Source organism: Corythoichthys intestinalis, chromosome 3, assembly GCF_030265065.1.
Source record: "Corythoichthys intestinalis isolate RoL2023-P3 chromosome 3, ASM3026506v1, whole genome shotgun sequence".
NCBI classification, from domain to species: domain Eukaryota; kingdom Metazoa; phylum Chordata; class Actinopteri; order Syngnathiformes; family Syngnathidae; genus Corythoichthys; species Corythoichthys intestinalis.
This window is the reverse complement of record NC_080397.1, coordinates 40353619-40374087: the sequence shown is the minus strand read 5'-3', so window position 1 is coordinate 40374087 and position 20469 is coordinate 40353619. Positions and strand designations below refer to the sequence as shown.

Sequence of the window (20469 nt, the reverse complement as noted above, 5' to 3'; positions counted from 1 at the left end):
TTTTTAACAAATAAAAAACTGAAAAGTGCGGCGTGCAATATTATTCGGCCCCCTTGCGTTAATACTTTGTAGCGCCACCTTTCGCTCCAATTACAGCTGCAAGTCGCTTGGGGTATGTTTCTATCAGTTTTGCACATCGAGAGACTGACATTCTTGCCCATTCTTCCTTGCAAAACAGCTCCAGCTCAGTGAGGTTGGATGGAGAGTGTTTGTGAACAGCAGTCTTCAGCTCTTTCCACAGATTCTCGATTGGATTCAGGTCTGGACTTTGACTTGGCCATTCTAACACCTGGATACGTTTATTTTTGAACCATTCCATTGTAGATTTGGCTTTATGTTTTGGATCATTGTCCTGTTGGAAGATAAATCTCCGCCCCAGTCTCAGGTCTTGTGCAGATACCAACAGGTTTTCTTCCAGAATGTTCCTGTATTTGGCTGCATCCATCTTCCCATCAATTTTAACCATCTTCCCTGTCCCTGCTGAAGAAAAGCAGGCCCAAACCATGATGCTGCCACCACCATGTTTGACAGTGGGGATGGTGTGTTCAGGGTGATGAGCTGTGTTGCTTTTACGCCAAACATATCGTTTTGCATTGTGGCCAAAAAGTTAAATTTTGGTTTCATCTGACCAGAGCACCTTCTTCCACATGTTTGGTGTGTCTCCCAGGTGGCTTGTGGCAAACTTTAAACGAGACTTTTTATGGATATTTTTGAGAAATGGCTTTCTTCTTGCCACTCTTCCATAAAGGCCAGATTTGTGCAGTGTACGACTGATTGTTGTCCTATGGACAGACTCTTCCACCTCAGCTGTAGATCTCTGCAGTTCATCCAGAGTGATCATGGGCCTCTTGGCTGCATCTCTGATCAGTTTTCTCCTTGTTTGAGAAGAAAGTTTGGAAGGACGGCCGGGTCTTGGTAGATTTGCAGTGGTCTGATGCTCCTTCCATTTCAATATGATGGCTTGCACAGTGCTCCTTGAGATGTTTAAAGCTTGGGAAATCTTTTTGTATCCAAATCCGGCTTTAAACTTCTCCACAACAGTATCTCGGACCTGCCTGGTGTGTTCCTTGGTTTTCATAATGCTCTCTGCACTTTAAACAGAACCCTATATATATATATATATATATATATATATATATATATATATATATATATATATATATATGTTGTTTAAAAGAATATCAGATTGTGGCTTTCACTTTCACGAAACAATAGAATTGATCTCACTTCCACCAGAATACCATTTACAGTGCTGCTCAAAAGTTTGTGAACCCCCTCAACATTTTGGAATTTTCTATTATTTCAACCTGATTTCCTAATCAATCAATTCAGTAGTTTTTTTTTTGTTTTTTTAACAGTTGTGTTGTCGAGACTAAATTAAAAAGAGTTTTCATCAACTGATGTAGGTGCAAAATTGAACTGTTTGGTCACAACCAAAACCGCCATGTCTGGCGAAAAGTCAACACTGCATACCACCAAAACAACCTTCTCCCAACAGTGAAGCATGGAGGTGGGAATGTCAAGATCTGGGCTTGCTTTTCATCCTCAGGACCTGGACAACTCCACATAGTCCAGGGAATCATGAATTCTGAGGAATATTGTCAAATCCTAGAACATAACCTGACACCATCTGTTTTGAAGTTAAAGCTTGGCAGAAGGTGGATCATGCAACATGATAATGATCCAAAGCATTCCAGCAATACAACCAAGGAATGGCTGAAAAAGAAGAAGATTCGTGTTCTGGACTGGCCCAGTCAAAGTCCTGACCTAAATCCCATTGAAATGCTGTGGCGGGACCTGAAGCGAGCAGTTCATGCCAGACGCCCATCAAACCTCTCTCAACTGACTGCGTTCTGCAAGGAACCCCAAAGTAGATGTGAGAGGCTGATTAGTCACTACAGAAACCGTTTGGTTGAGGTAATCTCTGCAAAAGGAGGCGCAATATCCTATTAACTGAAGGGGTTCACATACTTTTGCACACATGATATCTGAGTTTTTCTTAAATCAACCACTTTTGTTAAATAAAGAATGACAATATAACTATTTCTTTTGTTTCAGTCCATTATTTGGAATGTCAGTATTGTGGATTTGGGTATAACTTAACATTTAATAAGGTTATTTTAGTTTTTTTTACAAAAAATCTGACCATCGCTGTGGGGTTCACAAACTTTCGAGCAGCACTGTACATTCCTAATGCAAACTCTACTACATACAGAGGAAATAAAGTTGTAATAGGTTTCCGTAAGTGAACATGCAGAATGCAGAGAATCTGGACCAAAGAAGAGGCACAAGCTGAGGGAGCCCCAATGTCAATGACCACGTTTTCAGCTAAGGAGATTTGAAGGTTTAGTTGCTGATATTAACCAAATATGTTACACAGACAACCAACACCGTTTGTTGCTAGTTTTTTCAGTTTCAAGTCACACATAATGTAAATGGTCTTATGTGTTTTCAAACCGTATCTTTGTTGTGGAGTGTAAACTAGTGTACTTTACACTAGCAAAGGGGAAGTACAAACTTCACCTTAGCTTGAGACGGATATTATTTAAACAAAAATATATATATATATATATTTGCAACCTTTGTCACCTTTAACCTTCTATAATGACATTGTAATGTTTTAAACATTAATTAACATCAATTAATTTAGTTCACCATTAAAGTCTAGGAACACCATTATCCCCAACTCTGCTATTGCAGTCCATGTTATTCATATAATGATCCCCTTTGAGAGCATTGCAACATCATGAAAAGGCTTCAATTACCTTGAGAAAGGCACTGCATGAATGTACTGTAGCTCAACTACCCCTCTAAGTAACACCTAGCTGAGAAAAAAAAAATTAAATGCGTTAATGCCAGCACTTAAAGCAGAAATATTGCAAAGATTACCTTAAATTTCTAAGTGCTTTTAGTCTGTTCGGTAAATTGCCATCTTGACATTCCTTGTTGCTTGCCAAAGTATGATTGTGCAATAACTAAAAATGAAATGACACGATTGCAAAGCTTAAAAAGAACATGTTCTTTTATTCATCAGTAAAAATCACTAGAATAATAGTCACCGACTTCATTTGATGAATGAAATTGTTGTCTCAGTGTTACTCGCTTTATAAATCATCATGAGATCTACTACTGTTTGTCTTATACTTTGTCATCCATAATTAGCGGCGCCAGCTTGCACATCAAGCAATGTAAGCAAAGCCTAAGGGCACCGAGACTTCCAGGGGGCATCACAAACTTCGGGAATTCACTTCAATATTATCTTATTTAAAACTACCACAACAAATTATTGAAATTAATTAGATGTCCATATTGTAAAACCCCAAAATGTATACATGCTTGTTGTTATCACGTTTAATTCATCGATGGTGATTTTCTGAGTTTAAAGTGTCCATTTTTCCTCTGACGGTTCATGAAGGCACTTTCTTCAAGGCAAACCTGAAAGTAAAGTCAATGTTTTGTTTCACTTCTATCACGTTCCAGCTACTAATAGCTCATGGTGTCAAATTTTGTGTTTGCAATGTTCCTGTTGTCCTTCAAATGAATGGTTGCAATGCCTCCAACATTCTCTCTTTTTATCTTTTAATTCTCCCCTGACATTTTATTTAATTAATAGGCTTTTTTTTTTTGTTAAAGTGTAAATAAGGGTTGCATTTTGGCCACTTGTTCTCTTCTCACATCTGCTTCACAGTTCAAATGTTTAAGGGTTTTAAAGGGTTAAAGTGTCCAATGATATACGTATGATTCGGAGAATGATCGGATGATGTATAATGACGTGTTGTAGTGAATGCTTACTTTATTCTTTCCTTTGACTCTGATTTCCTTTTAATGGCTTGTTTCACTGCTCCTAGAATAGCTTTTGTTAACAGAGTGGTTAGATTTATCTTCCTCTTGACTCATATCAATAATTTTTATTGCTCGTTCACTAACCTTCATAAATGGTCTCCAATCTCCACTGCTGAAGCTCCCTCAATTCTATCAAATTGCTATTATTAAATTTTCCCTCCGTAACGACGTACAGTAAGTATAAGAAAGTCATTGCTTTTTAGTTTAGCTGTAGTCTATTGTATTGTGTTTTGTCCTAAATTGAATTATGAAGTTACACCAAGTATGTGATTTCCAGGAATCATACCAATTCTTTGTTTTACAGATTTGACAAAGCATCCCCCATGACAAATGCTATTATTCAAGCTAAAAAATGCAGGCTAGAAAGATTAACGTATCTACATTTTCTGCAGAAAGGACAGATCTGGTTGCAGTAACAGTATCAATCTGATTTTCTTTCATGTAGATACAACATTCATTGCCAATGGCACCTTTTTAAGTAGCTTAATATTTGAGACACTTTTCCTGCAGCATACAAGTATACACGTACTGTACATATACAATATATTTGAAATGCGACCGAAAACTATTGGCCCAAAATGGCTAAAAATGCATTACTTTAGGGTTTTGAAGACCGAACATTTACCACCGAATAGTGTGAAGTCCACTGAACAGAATGCTATGACGACGCCAGCACCTCTGCTATAGGACACAAATCTCTCACTGCTGCCTGGAATCCACCCTACCGTGGGGTTTCAGAATCATCACATTTCAAACTAAATTTCTCAAGCTTTCTGATGGTAGAACCAATTTCCAAGTCAAACGGCATCAATCAGGAAATAATATGTATACTATATGGCGGAAAACACTCAGGTAACTTGAAGTTTCGCTCTGAGACCACCAATTTGGCCAAATTTCAAAATCGTCCGATATGCATGTGTGATACATCATTGGAAAGCTTAAAATCTCAATTTTCTGGGGGAAGAAAATTTTTGAACAGGAGGGCATTTAAAAAAAATGTAAATAAAGTTTTTTAAACAGCAAAACCCTATCTGGAGGTGAGGGCACGCGACAGCAGAATTACAGACGCCATGATTTTAATGAGATATTATCGCCTACTTACCTTGTTTTGATCCAAACACCCCATGTAGCATGTATCACTGAGTGTCAAGACACAGCTGTGAATGGCCACAGCTGGATTTTGGGGGGATTTTATGAGTGAAACATGGTAATATATAACAAGGGTAAAAGAGGATACAGAAATCGCAGACATTAAGGAGTGGTCGAGATTTTAGTTTTCATATATTTACCGTTTTAAACGTTTTTTTTTTTTTTCCAATTTTTCTTTTTTTGGATCGATTATGTATTATCTAAAATATCGGAGAAAATGCGACAGTAACAAAAAAAAAATACAATTAAGCGATAATTATGAGGTAGATATCCGTGACTTTTTACAGATGTTTTTCATTGTGACATAATTTGTTTAAAAGTTTAAAATACGCCAGTTTTTTAAAGTCGTTTTTTTTTTTTTTTTTTTTAACCAATATGAGACGTCAATTAATGATTCTAAGCTAAAAACCCCAGGCATTTCGAATGATAAGCATAATTAATTACCTTCGTTTTATGGCTCGGTTGAAACAAAAGCGGTTGCGCAACGTCTGTAAACGGGGGTTTTCAGGGTAAAACGGACAAATTAAAAATAGTTTGGGGGCTTAATGTGCCATGAATCTGCTATGGCAGCATATAGACATATTGTTCTATCAAACACAAGAGTTGTTTTGGCTTAAAATACAGCAGCTTCTTTTAAAGGGGAGGGCAAGAGCAGAAACTGCTTTTTCAGTCTTGTCTGTGTTTTCCGCCATATATATATATATATATATATATATATATATAATATGTGTGTGTGTGTGTGTGTGTGTGTATATATGTATATGTATGTATATGTGTATATATACAGAATACAGTGGGGAGAACAAGTACTTGATACACTGTCAATGGGTTTTCCCATTGGCAGTGTATCAAATACTTGTTCTCCCCACTGTATATATGTATATACAGTATATGTATATTTTTTTTCAATGAAAAAAAAATATAATTGTATACATTTGTATTTTTCAGGTATTGACCAAGTGTTTCCAATATAGGCCTACAGTTTTCGGTTTTCGCCAATTTGCTATGTCCATACAGGAAAGTGGACACACAACTTTGGATTAATCCCCTTGCTTTAGTCCTTTGCTAAAATAAACAGGGAAGCCAAAAAGTTCTCAAACAGGAGATCATAGTTAAATAAGGAGGGTCTTCTAGCTCGGGGTTCTTTTCACACTGCCATTTGTCACCATTGCAAGCTACTACCAGGCAGCCCTCTTTGTCAATAGTTTCCGAAACTTAAGAGGCGTCTGTGCGGGAACTACCCTAGGATTTCGGTTCCACACGGAGTGCTTGTACATTTTATGATAAAAAAACAAAGAAATGCATAAAACATACATTTTTACGAACTGAACACGCAAAACAGAAACATTTCAATACAGTCACGTGAACCGTTGCTCACCTCCTCCAGAGAAAAGAGAAGGTGTCACAAAGGGTGCAATAATGAGCACCTATACAGTCATCTACACATTGAGTAGCACATATGCCCAACAGTGAAAGGTGATTATAAATCACACTGGGATTTATTCTCGTATTCATTTATTTATTATTCCACAGTTCTGTCACCAAACTGTCAGTTTTATCACCCGTTAAATGATATGATGTTTTTTTTTTTTTTTAGCTAAAAATAAAGAAATAAATAAATTTTTTAAAAAAGAAAGAAAAAAAGCATTGTTCACAAACACAAAATATAAATTCTTAAACTATATACTTTACTTCCGTGGTGGGGGAAGCACTACCTCGCAGTCAAAAGTTTGGATGTTCGGCAACGTTGAAAACTTTACATCTGAATGGACAGATTGACAGATACATGGATAAAAAGATCGTATAGATCTTCGATGTTTCTGGTTAGATTTACCAAAAGTAAGACATTTTTGTGAAGTTATGAATAAACACATCAAGTATTTCCTCTAATGAGCATTGTCAACACTGCTCTGACAATAAACAAATATGGATGACAGATGACACAATAGAAGCACTCAGCTTCATCTGTCAGGAAAGCCACCTGTCAAAATTCTTCGTTTTAACTTAAGGCGTTTTTTTTGTTGTTGATGTGTTTCAATGCTTACTGTCTCCCTCTCCTACAAGCCGTCAGTGTTTCCTTTCAGTCTTTATTATCTCCAAATAGAGGTTTGGGCTTTTTACAACATCATGAGGAGTCATTAATTATTTTCTCTATAGTCTCTCTACACCCCCCCAAACACACACACTGTCAGTTGCCAGCTCTCGGCTGCTGCTCGAAAAATTAGGAATTATGCTTGTGTCTCCTTTACTGAGGCTGTGACTAACACGTCACAGCCAGAGCTAGATTTCAAAATAAATAAATTTGATTATTTTGTACATTAGAATGCATGTAACATTAATAATTTTAATAGTTTCTTGATATGAAGGGCTACATTGTCAAAAGTTATACAAAATACCCTATTTTTCACACTATGAGGTGCACCTGACTATAAGCCGCCACCCACCAAATTTTACTTGAAAACAGCATTTGTTCATAGATAAGCCGCTCTGGACTATAAACCGCAGCTGTCCGCACTGTATTATTAGATATTTACACCAAAAGATATCAACCGGTAGTACTTTATTTGACAGTGGCATCATAAGACCATAATGAACCACCATGAAAATGGTTTGAGAGAAAGCACTGGAGACTTCTAAAGTCACTTTAGAAGTCTCCAGTGCTGGCCACTTTAAGTTTAAATTTGTTGCAAAGCTTCATTGCTTCAAGACGATTCAATTTTGCCATCACTGTTCTCTTGGGGGTGACATTCAACCTCTGCTGCCACCTGTTGTCAACACTGTTGTCGTCCAACATGCCACCTAGCATGCAATGCAGCGCTACAGATGTGAATAACAAATCCAAATTCATCTTCTGTGCTAATTATGTCTTCAGTTACTGTTTTAGTTGTTTCATTAATTGCTAGATATGGAATTTGGTAACACTTTATTTGACAGTGGTGCCATAAGACTGTCACAAGACAGTCATAGTTTTGACATGAGACTGTTGTGTGCATTAATTAATTATTGACAATTAATTAATTGTTCATGACATATGTCATTTAGTGTCATCTGGCAAATGATCTCACTTTTGAATGGATGTAAACGATCTGAGCTGGACATAAATGGAGTTAGTGACATAATTTCTGGTTAACACATAATGACATCTGTCATAAGCATTTATTAATGCCGATGATCATGTCATGTCATAATTATGACAGTCTTATGGCATTCTTATGACGCCGCTGTCAAATAAAGTGTTACCTATTAACCCAAATAAATCAACAAATAAGCCACACTGGACTATAAGCCACAGGATTCTAAATGAGGGAAAAAAGTACGCTGATAGTCCAAAAATTACAGTATCTGTCTAGATAAGTAATGATATACAATTTGGGAATAGGGGAATATCGTCTTAATTTGCATGTTCTCTTTGTTATAAACAAAGCTTTGACTTGAATTGTTAACCCTCTGACTTTAATAAAGACTTGGTCAGCATATACAGTACATACACTTTGTGAGAAGATTAGATGTTCAAATGCTGCAAACTATAAGTGTACATGAAAAAGCTTTGCAGCATTAACAATGGAAATATTGACTTAATTTGTTGTTTTTTTTTGTCTTTGTTAGTACCAAAGCTTCGACTTGAATTGTCAAACCGCTGACTTTAGAGACTTGGTCAGCATATATGTTTACTTTGTGACAAGATAAGATGTTCAAATGTTGCAGTACCAACGTAGTCTACATATGCTCTTTAAAGTTTTACCGTAAGTTTACCATTCAGAACTCTTGTCACTTTCCTGATAAACAGAAACCTGTACGATGCACTGAAAAAAACTAAAAAAAACTGCTAGTCAAGTTCTCTTCTGTTCCTAGGTTTAAAGGTGCGGGAGGTGATGATCAACGTGTCTCGTCAGCAGGTAGAAGATTTCCATGGCCCAGAGGACTATTGGTGTCTCTGTGTGGCGTGGAGTCACTTAGGTACCTCCAAGAGTCGCAAGGCTACTGTCAGAATCGCCTGTAAGTATTTCAGTGATTCATATGCTGCAACTCTGTACAGTCGTAACTCAAGATACGAAATAAATTTATTCCGGACTGGCTTTCATAACAGGGCTTTTCGTATAATGAATCGCGTTTTACATGTAAATCGCCTAATTTGTTCCAAGCTCTACTGAAACGACAAATTATTATTATTTATTTATTTTTTTTGTAATGCTTTGTCACCCCTAAAGTGTAACTAGTTTGTTAGGTACCGGCTCATTTTACAGACGTTATCACATGACCACTCAAGGTTATAGCAAACATGGAGTGCTAAAAGATGAGCTAACTTCAACAGCCATTTCTTGATATTTCATCTCACTGTTTGTGCCATGCTAAAGTATCACTTGTAAATTAGCTCTTTGTATTATATGCATGAGAATTGTGTAGCACATTGTGGTGTTTATATTCCGTTTGTTTACAATTAAGAGTACAGTACGTGTTATCTTTCGTATTAATAATTTTCATAATTAGAAGTGAAAAAAAGCTTAAAAAAACTTAAAATGGATTTCTCGTGTACTGAACCTTTAGTGTCATGAGGTAGCACTGTACTACTTAAAAAACACACTGGTAAAAGTGTTTAGTGTATCTACCTGAATATGGGCAAAAAGGCAATACACAGGACAGGACGCAAGAAAATATGTTTTACTTTGACTTTGCTTTTCAACCTGCTTGCATGACAACCAGTTCCTTATGGTATTAATAAGTTACAGTATCTAGTACTTCTCACCCATGTTAATACATGTGTTTATCTGTGCATCACTTAAGACTCATTTGTTTGCCAGTTTGTTGTTTTAATATCTTTGAATGTTTTCTACTCCTGGAGAATTACAGTAACAAGCTCAACCTAGTTTAAAAAAGACACAGATGATTTGAATTGATTTTTTTTTTGTTTTTAATTTCAATGAAATTTTATGAAAGATAATCTTAAAATGTCTGTCGGGGTTTTTGTTATTACTATAGTTGTTTTTTACAACTTCTCCACTCTTGAAACTATAAAAGAGCATGAAAGCCTTTTATAACTATTTACCGCTGAAAGGCAAATTCTGACTCTAAAACATTTTAGGTGTTTAGTTTTTTTATTTTTTCATAGCAATGCATATAAAACCCAAGTTTGCATTACTTTCATTTTTTTTTATATATACTGTATATATTTTATGATTCTATCCACTGTGTCCTTGAAGCCTCCTTGTAAATATACCACCTATCTCAATGTCATGGCATTCTCTACCACATACGTAGGTATTGAAGGTCACAGCACACAAGGACACAGGAAGGGTGACCAATTTGAGCTGGATAGGATTGATGCAAAGATGACCGTCACAATTGACACCTGACACTTGCCTCTTATCTCTCCACACAGACCTGAGAAAAAACTTTGAGCAGGACCCCCAGGGGAAGGAAGTGCCAATCAATTGGATGATCGTTCTGCACTGTCGCCCTCCAGAGGGAGTGCCTGTGGCAGAGGTATTACGGACACTCCTCTTTCCCTCTCTTCTGAAAAACGAGAAGCAAATACTCCCTCTGAGCAGAGCTGATGTGAATCAAGTGCCTTGCGTTATTCATCAAGATTAAACTCAGAAACCCGGACAGTCGATGGCAATGTCTTTTCTACTTCCGCTGACCTTTAGGAGATTGATATGTTTGTTGGGAACCACCTATACAAGTGTTTCTTCCATAGTGAATTGAGTAAGGAAAGATAACGGAATAATGATCCAATCCTGCATCATTTATTCATTTATTTGGTTCATTTTAAAATATATTTTTTAACATTTTTTTGTTTTAAATAAACTTTGTCCTCCGGCGCTAATATGGTTTGGAACTGGCAAGAATGCCCTTCATCAAGCTATTCTAGTTTGTCGTAAATAGATAACAGTTGAGACGGATGAATATCTCTCTAATAATTGAGACGTCAATAAACTTTGCTCTATTTGAAGTGACGTAAAGTAGGCTAAAACAGATAGCTCTTAATAAATCGAATTTAACAGAATAAACTATTTAATATCAACAGTTTTATACTGGAAGCAAAGCTCTGAGCGCAATGAAGAGTGCTAATCAATTATCATGGCTTTTTTTACGACAAAAGTATAAAAGTATTCTAGTAAACCACAACAAAAGCACGCATTGATATATTGCACATTTCTATGGCTTCACCGCGACTCGTCAACTCGCTGTCAAAGAACAAGGAAATGCGCACATTGTGTACTGTTTACAATCTTTTTTTTTTTTTTTTTTTAAAGAAATGAGCCAGGATGTGGTAAAAACCTTGCTCCTTGCTTGGGGATTTCTTCGTGATGAAGCCATTTCTAAACTCATCTGGATTAGGCTGACTTCCGCAGCATTGCTTTGCACGTCATGAATGTACAGAGAGGAAAATAAGTATTTGAACACCCTTTGATTTTGCTGAGGATAGTGGACTCTACATTATTCACTCCTATCTCTTCTGGCTGAACACACCACTATTGGGCCTGCATATGAGGCTGTGATTTTGCTCTATATGACTCCAATCTATTTTTGTCCACACAGTGGATTCTGTAGCACTGAGATGGCATCAGTACCATCCTCAATTTCCACGTTAAATAATTTATACAATAGGATCCAGGACAAACGTCATTTTAAAAAAAGGTGGAAAAAAAGGACCCGACACTTCTTTTAGATGGCCAGTCCTATGGTCAATGGACCATAAACAGTAGATATTTGACATTTTCATTGACACATGCTTTGGTGACCTTTTTTTCTCTCAGAGATTTAAAGATTACCTTTTACAGAATTCCATTTTACCCCCATTGTGTGACCATGTTTAAGTTTGTCATTTACAATATGCAATATGTTAATTCAAATCAAACTACTCTGCGAACGTGCAGGCAGTATAATGCAGGCAGTTGCTCAGTTTGCGCTTCTTCCAATCCACTCATCTCAGAAGAGGTGACAATGCTCAATGGTACAGTAAGGAAAATAAGTATTTAAAAACGCAGCAATTTTGCAAGTTCTCCCACTTAGAAATGATGGGCGGTTTTGAAATTTTCATGCTAGTTGCTTGTCAACTGTGAGAGACAATCTAAAAATAAGAAAATCCAGAAATCTCAGCGTATGATTTTTCAACAATTTATTCGTATTAGTAATGTATTAGTAGTATTAGTCATTCGTATTATTCGGTTAGCTGCATATAAACACCTGTTCACCCCATACAATCAGGAAGACTCCAATTCCTGACATGGTCAAGACCAAAGAGCTGTCCAAAGACACCAGAGACAGAATTGTAGACCTCCACAAGACTGGACAGGGTTACAGGGCAATTGCCAAGATGCTTGGTAATATAATATCCAACGTTGGAGCAATTATTGGAAAAAGCAAGAACCTGAACATGACTGTCAATCTCCCTCGGACTGGGTCTCCATGCAAGATTTACCTCGTAGGGTCTCAGTGATCATAAGAATGTGAGGAATCAGCCAAGAACTACACAAGAGGAGCTAGTCAATGACCTGAAAGGAGCTGAGACCACCATTTCCGAGGTTACCGTTGGTAATACACTAAGACGTCATGGTTTAAAATTATGCATGGCATGGAAGGTTCCCCTGTTTAAACCAGCACATGTCCAAGCCCGTTTTAAGTTTGGCAATGACCATTTGTATGATCCAGAGAGTCATGGTAGAAATTCATGTAGTCATATGAGATCAAAATGGAACTTTTTGGTCTTAATTCCACTGATAGTGTTTGGAGGAAAAAGAATGAGGAGTAGCATCCCAAAAACACCATCCCTACTGTGAAGCATGGGGGGTGGTAGCATACTGCTATGAGGGTGTTTTTCTGCATATGGGACTAGATGACTGCACTGTATTAAGGAGAGGATGACCAGTGCCATGTACTGTGAGATTTTGGGGATTAACGTCCTTCCCTCAGTTAGAGCGTTGAAAATGGGTGGTTACTGGGTCTTCCAGCATGACAGTGGCCCAAAGCAGACATCCAGAATAACCAAGGAGTGGCTTCGTAAAAAAACATATCAGGGTTCTGGAGGAGCCAAGCCAGTCTGCAGACCTAATCCCAATAGAAAATGTTGGAGGAAACTCAAACTTTGTGTTACTCAGTGACAGGACAGAAACCAAATTGGTCTAGAAATCTGTCTGGAGCAGTGGTGCAAAATCCTTGCTGCAGTCTGTTCAAACCTGATGAAAAGTGACAGGAAACGTTTGACCTCTGTAATTGTCATCAAAGGCTACTGTACCAAATATTAACATTTATTTTCTCAGGTGTTCAAATACTTATTTTCAGCAGTACAATACAAACTGATTAAAAAAAAAAAAAAAAAAATCATACACTGTGATTTCTGGAATTTTTTTGTTTTGTTTTAGATTGTCATTCACAGTGGACAAGCACACAACATGAAAATTTCAAACTTGCCCATAATTTCTAAGTGTGAGAACTTGCAAAATCGCTGTGTGTTCAAATCTTATTTTCCTTACTGCACCATTGAGCATTGTCACCTCGACTGAGATGAGTGGATATGGAAGAAGCGCAAACTGGGCAACTGCCTGCATTATACTGCCTGCAGGTTTGCAGAGCAGTTTGATTTCATTTAACAAATCACATACTGTAGATGACAAACTTAAATGTGGTCACACGGTGGGGGTAAAATGGAATTCCACAAAAGGTAGTCTTTAAATCTCTACGAGAAAAAAAGTCATCAAAACATCTGTCAATGAAAATGTCAAATATCTACTGTTTATGGTCCAGTGACCATAGGACTGGCCATCTAAAAGAAGTGTAGGGTCCTTTTTTCCCCTTTTTTTTAAAATGACGTTTGTCCTGGATCCTATTGTATAAATGATTTAACATGGAAATTGAGGATGGTACTGATGCCATCTCAGTGCTAAAGAATCCACTGTGTGGACAAAAATAGATTGGAGTCGTATAGAGCGAAATCACAGCCTCATATGCAGGCCCAATAGTGGTGTGTCCAGCCACAAGAGATAGGAGTGAATAATGTAGAGTCCAATATCCTCAGCCCAGTCAATTTTAGCGCAACTGGTTCCATTAAATATTGAGATGGTGATGAGTGTGGTAGTATCAGGCTAGATTGCTGCTACAGGGTGACTGCTACACAACAGAGATCCAATACAAATAAAACTTGTGGTTAGAAAATCAGGATTTTTTTGTAATGAAAGCACTTCTATATTGTAAATCATGTCAGGGCAAACAGGTCACTTTCCGAGTAGTCAGTGTAATTTTTGATGGAGCCCGCCCCAGACGCACACAGTGTTATTTTATTAACAAAATATTAAGCATCACACTTTATTATCTATTTTTTATTTATTTATTTACTCATACTGGTCATTTCATAACCCAATTTGGGAAAAGCATGTTTAAAAACAGCTTTTCAGACCAGAACCATTTGGCTTTCAGTTTGGATCATTGACAGCCTGTTCTCTCTATCATTGACTTTCCTGGAATTCAACCCGTTTTGATTATTTCATGCACATTCAAGGCATACTACTTACTACTACTGTACTATAATATATACAGTGGGGAGAACAGGTATTTGATACACAAATCAAATACTTGTTCTCCCCACTGTACTTAATTAATTTCTTTATTTGTGTGTGTGTGTGTGTGTGTGTGTGTGTTCATTAGGGGTGTGACAAAATATCGAAATGGTGATATATCGTGATACTTTGTATCCCAAAAGGTTATCGATATGCTCTTGCCAAGAGTCGAGATAACATTTTAAAAAGGTGTCAATGTTTAAAAAACAAAAACAAAAAAACAAAAAAAGGAAACAACAAGTTGCTACCAAAATCTTCCACCTTAATAGTATCTCTGTTTACTCTAAGGCTGCCATTGACGGTGCTCAAAGCCCAATTCATTTAGACTGGGAACGTTAATTCATTCAAAACCAGAGCATTCACAGTCATTCTTTCTGATTTTCAGAGCATTACCAGGTTACTTGCTGTTCATTTTAGGGCAGGGGTGGCCAACCCTGGTCCTCGAGAGCCACAGTCCAGCTTGTTTTCCATGTCTCCCTCCTCCAACACACCTGAATCCAATTATCAGGATTGTTATCAGGCAACTGCAGAGCTTGCTGATGAGCTGATCATTTGATTCAGGTGTGGTAAAGGAGGGAGACATGGAAAACAAGCTGGATTGTGGCTCTCTAGGACCAGGGTTGGCCACCTCTGTTTTAGGGCATTTACAGGTAATTTCCTTTTGAGTTTGAGTCACTGCCTACTTATTTGGGTGATTCCCAGGTCACTTCCTGTTCTGTAACTCAAAATAAACAGGACGTGACCCATAAAATCCTCCAAAATCATCAGGAAGTAACTGAAAATCAACAGGTAAATGGCTTTAAATGGCCCAAAATTACTTAATTGCCTGGCATTGGCTGCCACTGACAGCCATAGACGTTCAATCCGTTTGAAGTGGGAGGGTGGCAGCGAATGAACGAATGTTCATTCGCTGCCACCCTCCCAGTTCAAATGGATTGGACGTCTACTAGTGATAAACTAATTCCAATTCACAGCAGAACCTTGTTTTTCTGTTTTTTAGTTGTTTGTAGAATAAGAGTGTGACAATATCTCGATACAGCGATATATCGCGATATTTTGCAACCCGATGGGTTATCGATATGCTCCCGCCAAGAATCGATACTTTTATTTAACATATTGGCCATACAATGGAGTATGGATGCTGTAAACTGCTCAATGTTTGTTGAGCAATTCCTTGGCGGTCCACTAGGGGCGCGCGGGAGTGGCCGTGAGGGTAAAGTGCGCACAAGTTGTCTAGAGAAGAAGAAAGGACGCTCCAAGTTGGTTGAAAAAATAAAAAAGCTCTGTGAGAACGGTGGAGGAAAAAATGAGAAAAATATTGCTACAAATCACACATGGGGACACACTTTAGATTTTACACCAACAAGAAAGGAAGTAAGGTGAATAAGGACTTTGCTGTATGCAAGAATTGTCTAAGAAAAATAAGTTTCACTGGGAGCTGGTGACGTAGTGGACACTGGAGTTTGTGAGCTTCGCTTTCATCACTTGAGGTAAGAAAGTTTTGCAATGTAATTGACTTTTTAATTTACATGTATTATTTTGATGACATTTGGTGTTGAATGATATAAAATAAACCAGGACCCTAAACTGGATGAAAATGAATATCGAACAAGCCCACATGAATTTACCGATTTATTTGAGAACCAATTTCCATCTAGTTTACTACACAAACTGTTATTACTGTCATTTTGATACAATAAGCTATAAAAATGGTTTGAATAGGTTCCAAGATATATAAAGTGATGTGAATGATAATTAATGTAGCCTACATATTAAAAATAGGTAATTATTGATGTAGCCTACATATTAAAAATAGGTAATTATTGAATTTTTAATTTCTATGCATTCAATTCATAATTTTTTAAATTCAATACTACCAACACACACACAAAAAATCAGGATTTCAACTCAAACGCTTTGAAGTAGCTAATATTTTTTGTTTTATTTTGTTGTTTTTAAGGTGAGGAAGACTGTGACTGAGCAAGTCTGACATCTTAAATGCTGAAGTAGTTAGCGGAAGTGCTCAAACCAAGCAACAAAGTTCATATACGAAGAAAAGACCCACCAATTTTATCATTGCCCCACTCCAAGCTCAACTGCTGACACATACGGCACTTTTTATTTATTTATTTTTTTAAAGATTTAAAACTTTAAAGAAATTAAGGGTGCCATTCATCATGATCTCTCCAAGCGATATCAGTGGTCGTGGTTGGTTTCCTCTATATGTGCAGGGGCACAATTTGCGGTAGATTTATATTTTACAGCAATGTTGCACAGAAAAGGTGTCACTGTTTAATAAAGGACTTAAACAGTATTTTTTCTATTTTTAAATATCTTTTTTTTTTTTTTTTTCTCGTTTCAACAGTTGTATCGTATAATGTCATGTATCCAATTTCTGACCAATATATCGATAATCGCTGTATCGTGATATAATCGTTATCGTGAGCCTTGTATCGCGAATCGTATCGTATCGTGAGGTGCCCTGAGGTTCCCACTCCTATTGTAGAATATCCTAGAATGATTTCCTGACCAATGTATCGATAATCGTTGTATCGCCATATCGTCAGATCGTTATCGTGAGCTTTGTATCGCAAATTGTATCGTATCGTGAGGTACCAAAAGGTTCCCACTCCTAGTGTCCATCACATCATTTGAATGTATAGTAACCAAACTTTGTGTATTGTCATTAAGCGAGACTTTAAGTTGCCTTTGCAGCATTGGAGTGGTGGCTAACTTATAATTTTATTTTTGTGTTGGTGAACTAAGACCAATCCTCCAACCCACCCCACAAAGAAGGCAGCACTTGAACATGAAGCATATATCTTTTAACTTTCGGTGAAAGGAGTACACTAGAACCCCATATAATGAGATTCCTTTGAGGTGTATCTCTGAAAATAAGTGTGAAATGAAAAGCTAAATGAGAAGCCATTTTTTTTCAGTGTAAGTCTTTAATCCAAGATGAATCCTCATCTTCAGTAGTTTCTCTTGTAGACTAGCCAAGCACTGGCACCAAGGAAAATCAAATGCATAACCCTGATCTGTTTCAAGCTGCTATTTGTTAAGCTTTACAAATACATTGCCATGATCCTCCCAGACAGTTTCTGTTTAAATACCATATATTTTCCATTATCAAATCTCACTTCGACTCAACTATTTCTCCTTCATTTTTCCAAGTCTCCTGTATCGTTGTCATTGGTCATAATAGGTATTGGTACAATTGGGGGATAAGCATCATTTTTAAACCAACCTAAAACCTGAAATCCTCCACTCTGAAGCAATGGGTTTCTTGTTTTGTTTAGCTGTGATGGTATACAATGAGGTAGCAATGTAGTGTGTGAAGCCTTAGGGGGGAGGGGGAGTGGACTGGCACTGGGAAACCAACAGGGGAGACGGATCGCTGATGCAAGCCTACTTTGTGTTTCCCTCCATATCTTTTCTGATTAACCCCCAGCCTGGAAGAGCACCACTGAGGCACAGATAGCTCCTCTGACTCTACTTGCTGCTATCTAGCTTAGTGTTTATATGGGCACACTCAGCCATACAAGTTTAAAGTATATGCAAGTGTTTCTGTGTTTGAGAACTTAATGGCTATACAAGCCTTGTTCATTGGTTTCTGGTTCAGGTTTGCTTCCTAAAAGGCATCATTGGCATTCTCTAGCCCTCAGAGAATTCCGGATGGAGATGTGTAATTCATGAAATAGTGTCAGCAATTACCATTAACTACAGAGGATTGAGAGTTTCTGCCAGAGGGGAGGCATTCATGCGACATGAATTGTAGCACTTAACTTAGCATGACTCAGCAGATTTTTCTAATTATGGTAGAATTGTGGAACTGTCTGAGCTGGGTCCCCTTGACTTTGGACTTGGACATTTGGTTTGGAAAAACAAAACTTACTGTGTCAGCTGGCAATGTCTTGATCACCACCCTCATAAATTCCAATGATGGCCGCAGTGTCACTCATTCGACAGCATTTCATCATTAGCAAATATTATCAAAATGAACCTGATATATACAGTATGTTTTTAAAGAAATGGGAGGGTCTGGTCCCTTAAAAGGCCTGAAGGAAGTCACCTTCAGGGGAAGCTGGGTAATATAATCATAGGCCGGTGGATGCCTTAATGTAATACCCCCTTCTTCGAAATGTCACTGTCAAGGTTCACACTGAAGAGCATATCCAAACTGAAACAAATGTGTCAATCAGGCATTTTGTTCTCGTTTTCGCTGTCTCGCTCTCTTTCGCACTTTCTCTCTCTGGCGCGAACTCACTCTCTCTCTCTCTTGTTCCTGATTGTTTTCATTTTAACCAACTGTTAAAGCTTATGATCTAGTGTAAAACACAGCAAGGGCCCACTGGTGTGACTTGGTAATTGCTTCTTTCAAAATGCAAGTCACCTGAAAAAAAAACATACAATAGAAATTGACATGACTGCGGGATGCCATTTCTGGCAACATCTTTTCGGTGACTGATGACTTTAATCACAAAGTAATTAGGCATCGCCACAGCACGCATTTTATTTTTATTTTCTAATCCACTAGCAAGGATAAGAGATTAGCTGCCAATGTACACCGTGGGGAAGAACACTCTTAATAGTCAGGAACACAATATTTTTGAAAGATAGAGTTCTGAGAAAAATATGTAGTAGGTTTCTTTCTGTATGTTGACAAAAAACGTGTCTCACAACAGCTGTTTATTGAAAGACTGGATACAATATGGGATGGAGAAAACACAGGGATGTGCCAAATGATACCACTGTTATGATGTGTATTACCATTTTATTCATGTCCATAAATATTGCAATCCATCATCCATGTATGTCATTTCTATTTACTCAAGCTTTGCATGCCCACAAGCACTTACATTTACATTCATACATAATTTGAAGGGTGCCCGCGCAATTTCTATAAATCCATCAGCCCTGCTTGTCCTGACACATTGTGAATGGAATTTGCAAATGCAATGATGCTGCTATTTTCTCATGGTAGAATCAGCAAAGCATCACTGATTTGGTATTTCTTTGTAGTTACCTACTTTCTTATTGGTAATTTGGTGCAATGTTTCCTTTAAATACTTAATGGTTTAAAGACCGTATTTTTGGACTATAAGTCGCATTAGCTAAAAAATGACCCCCTGGAGTATAAGTCACTCATTTGAGGGACTTTTATTTTATCAGAGCCCAAGAAGAAACATAAATTGTAGAGTAAGAACCCAAAAATGGCCAACAACAGGTAAGCCTGTCGCAATATGCAATAAGTTAAATTATTGCATGGTAAATAAAAATGAAGGAGGTAATTTTCCCGGCTGCAATTTATCGCCGCGTGCGTGCGTGCGTGCGCCCATACATATGTGCGTGTTGCGTGCACTCGGCACACGTGCGTATTGCATACCTGTCAACCCGAGGCTGCTGGCAATCTTACAAATAGTAACGTATGCTGCAATATGAAACAAAAATAAAACTCAATTTTTAAAATAATATGAATTAATTGGTAATATTGTCACATGTAACATGGTGCAATCAAAGAACAATCAATATCTTCAGCTACATCATGATTACTAAAATTTAACAGTGACTTTTGTATAATTTGTATGGAGCACTTTTGGCTATATCTATCATGTCTTTTGATGGCTGCACTTCATGGCACTTCAGCTCGCAATTCAGTTTGACTTGAAGGTAGTTCGTTAGTGTTTCCATTTATAAATTACAAAAGTCAATTGATAAAATTAACTTACCGATGCAATCTTTGAGCGTTGAACATTTCTTTTGCTAATTCTGAAAAGTGATCAGCAATAGTTGCATATCACAATAATTTATGAGACAATATATCACCTAAAGATACACGATAACATCGGTTACCGGTAATTATCGGCCGATAATGGCAATTATGACGTCACACAGATAATACAGATAAAAAAAAAAAAAATCC

General features: G+C 37.4%; 1 protein-coding gene across 2 annotated transcripts in view; it reads left to right on the top strand.

Moving 5' to 3' along the window:
- unc5db (unc-5 netrin receptor Db) overlaps positions 1-20469 on the top strand; it is a 330197-nt gene that overhangs the window by 188440 nt on the left and 121288 nt on the right. For both annotated transcript variants that reach the window (XM_057831103.1, XM_057831101.1), the window contains exons 3-4: positions 8845-8988; positions 10370-10473. In XM_057831103.1, coding sequence (XP_057687086.1) covers positions 8845-8988; positions 10370-10473 — 248 coding nt within the window. The remainder of the gene's footprint in view (positions 1-8844; positions 8989-10369; positions 10474-20469) is intronic.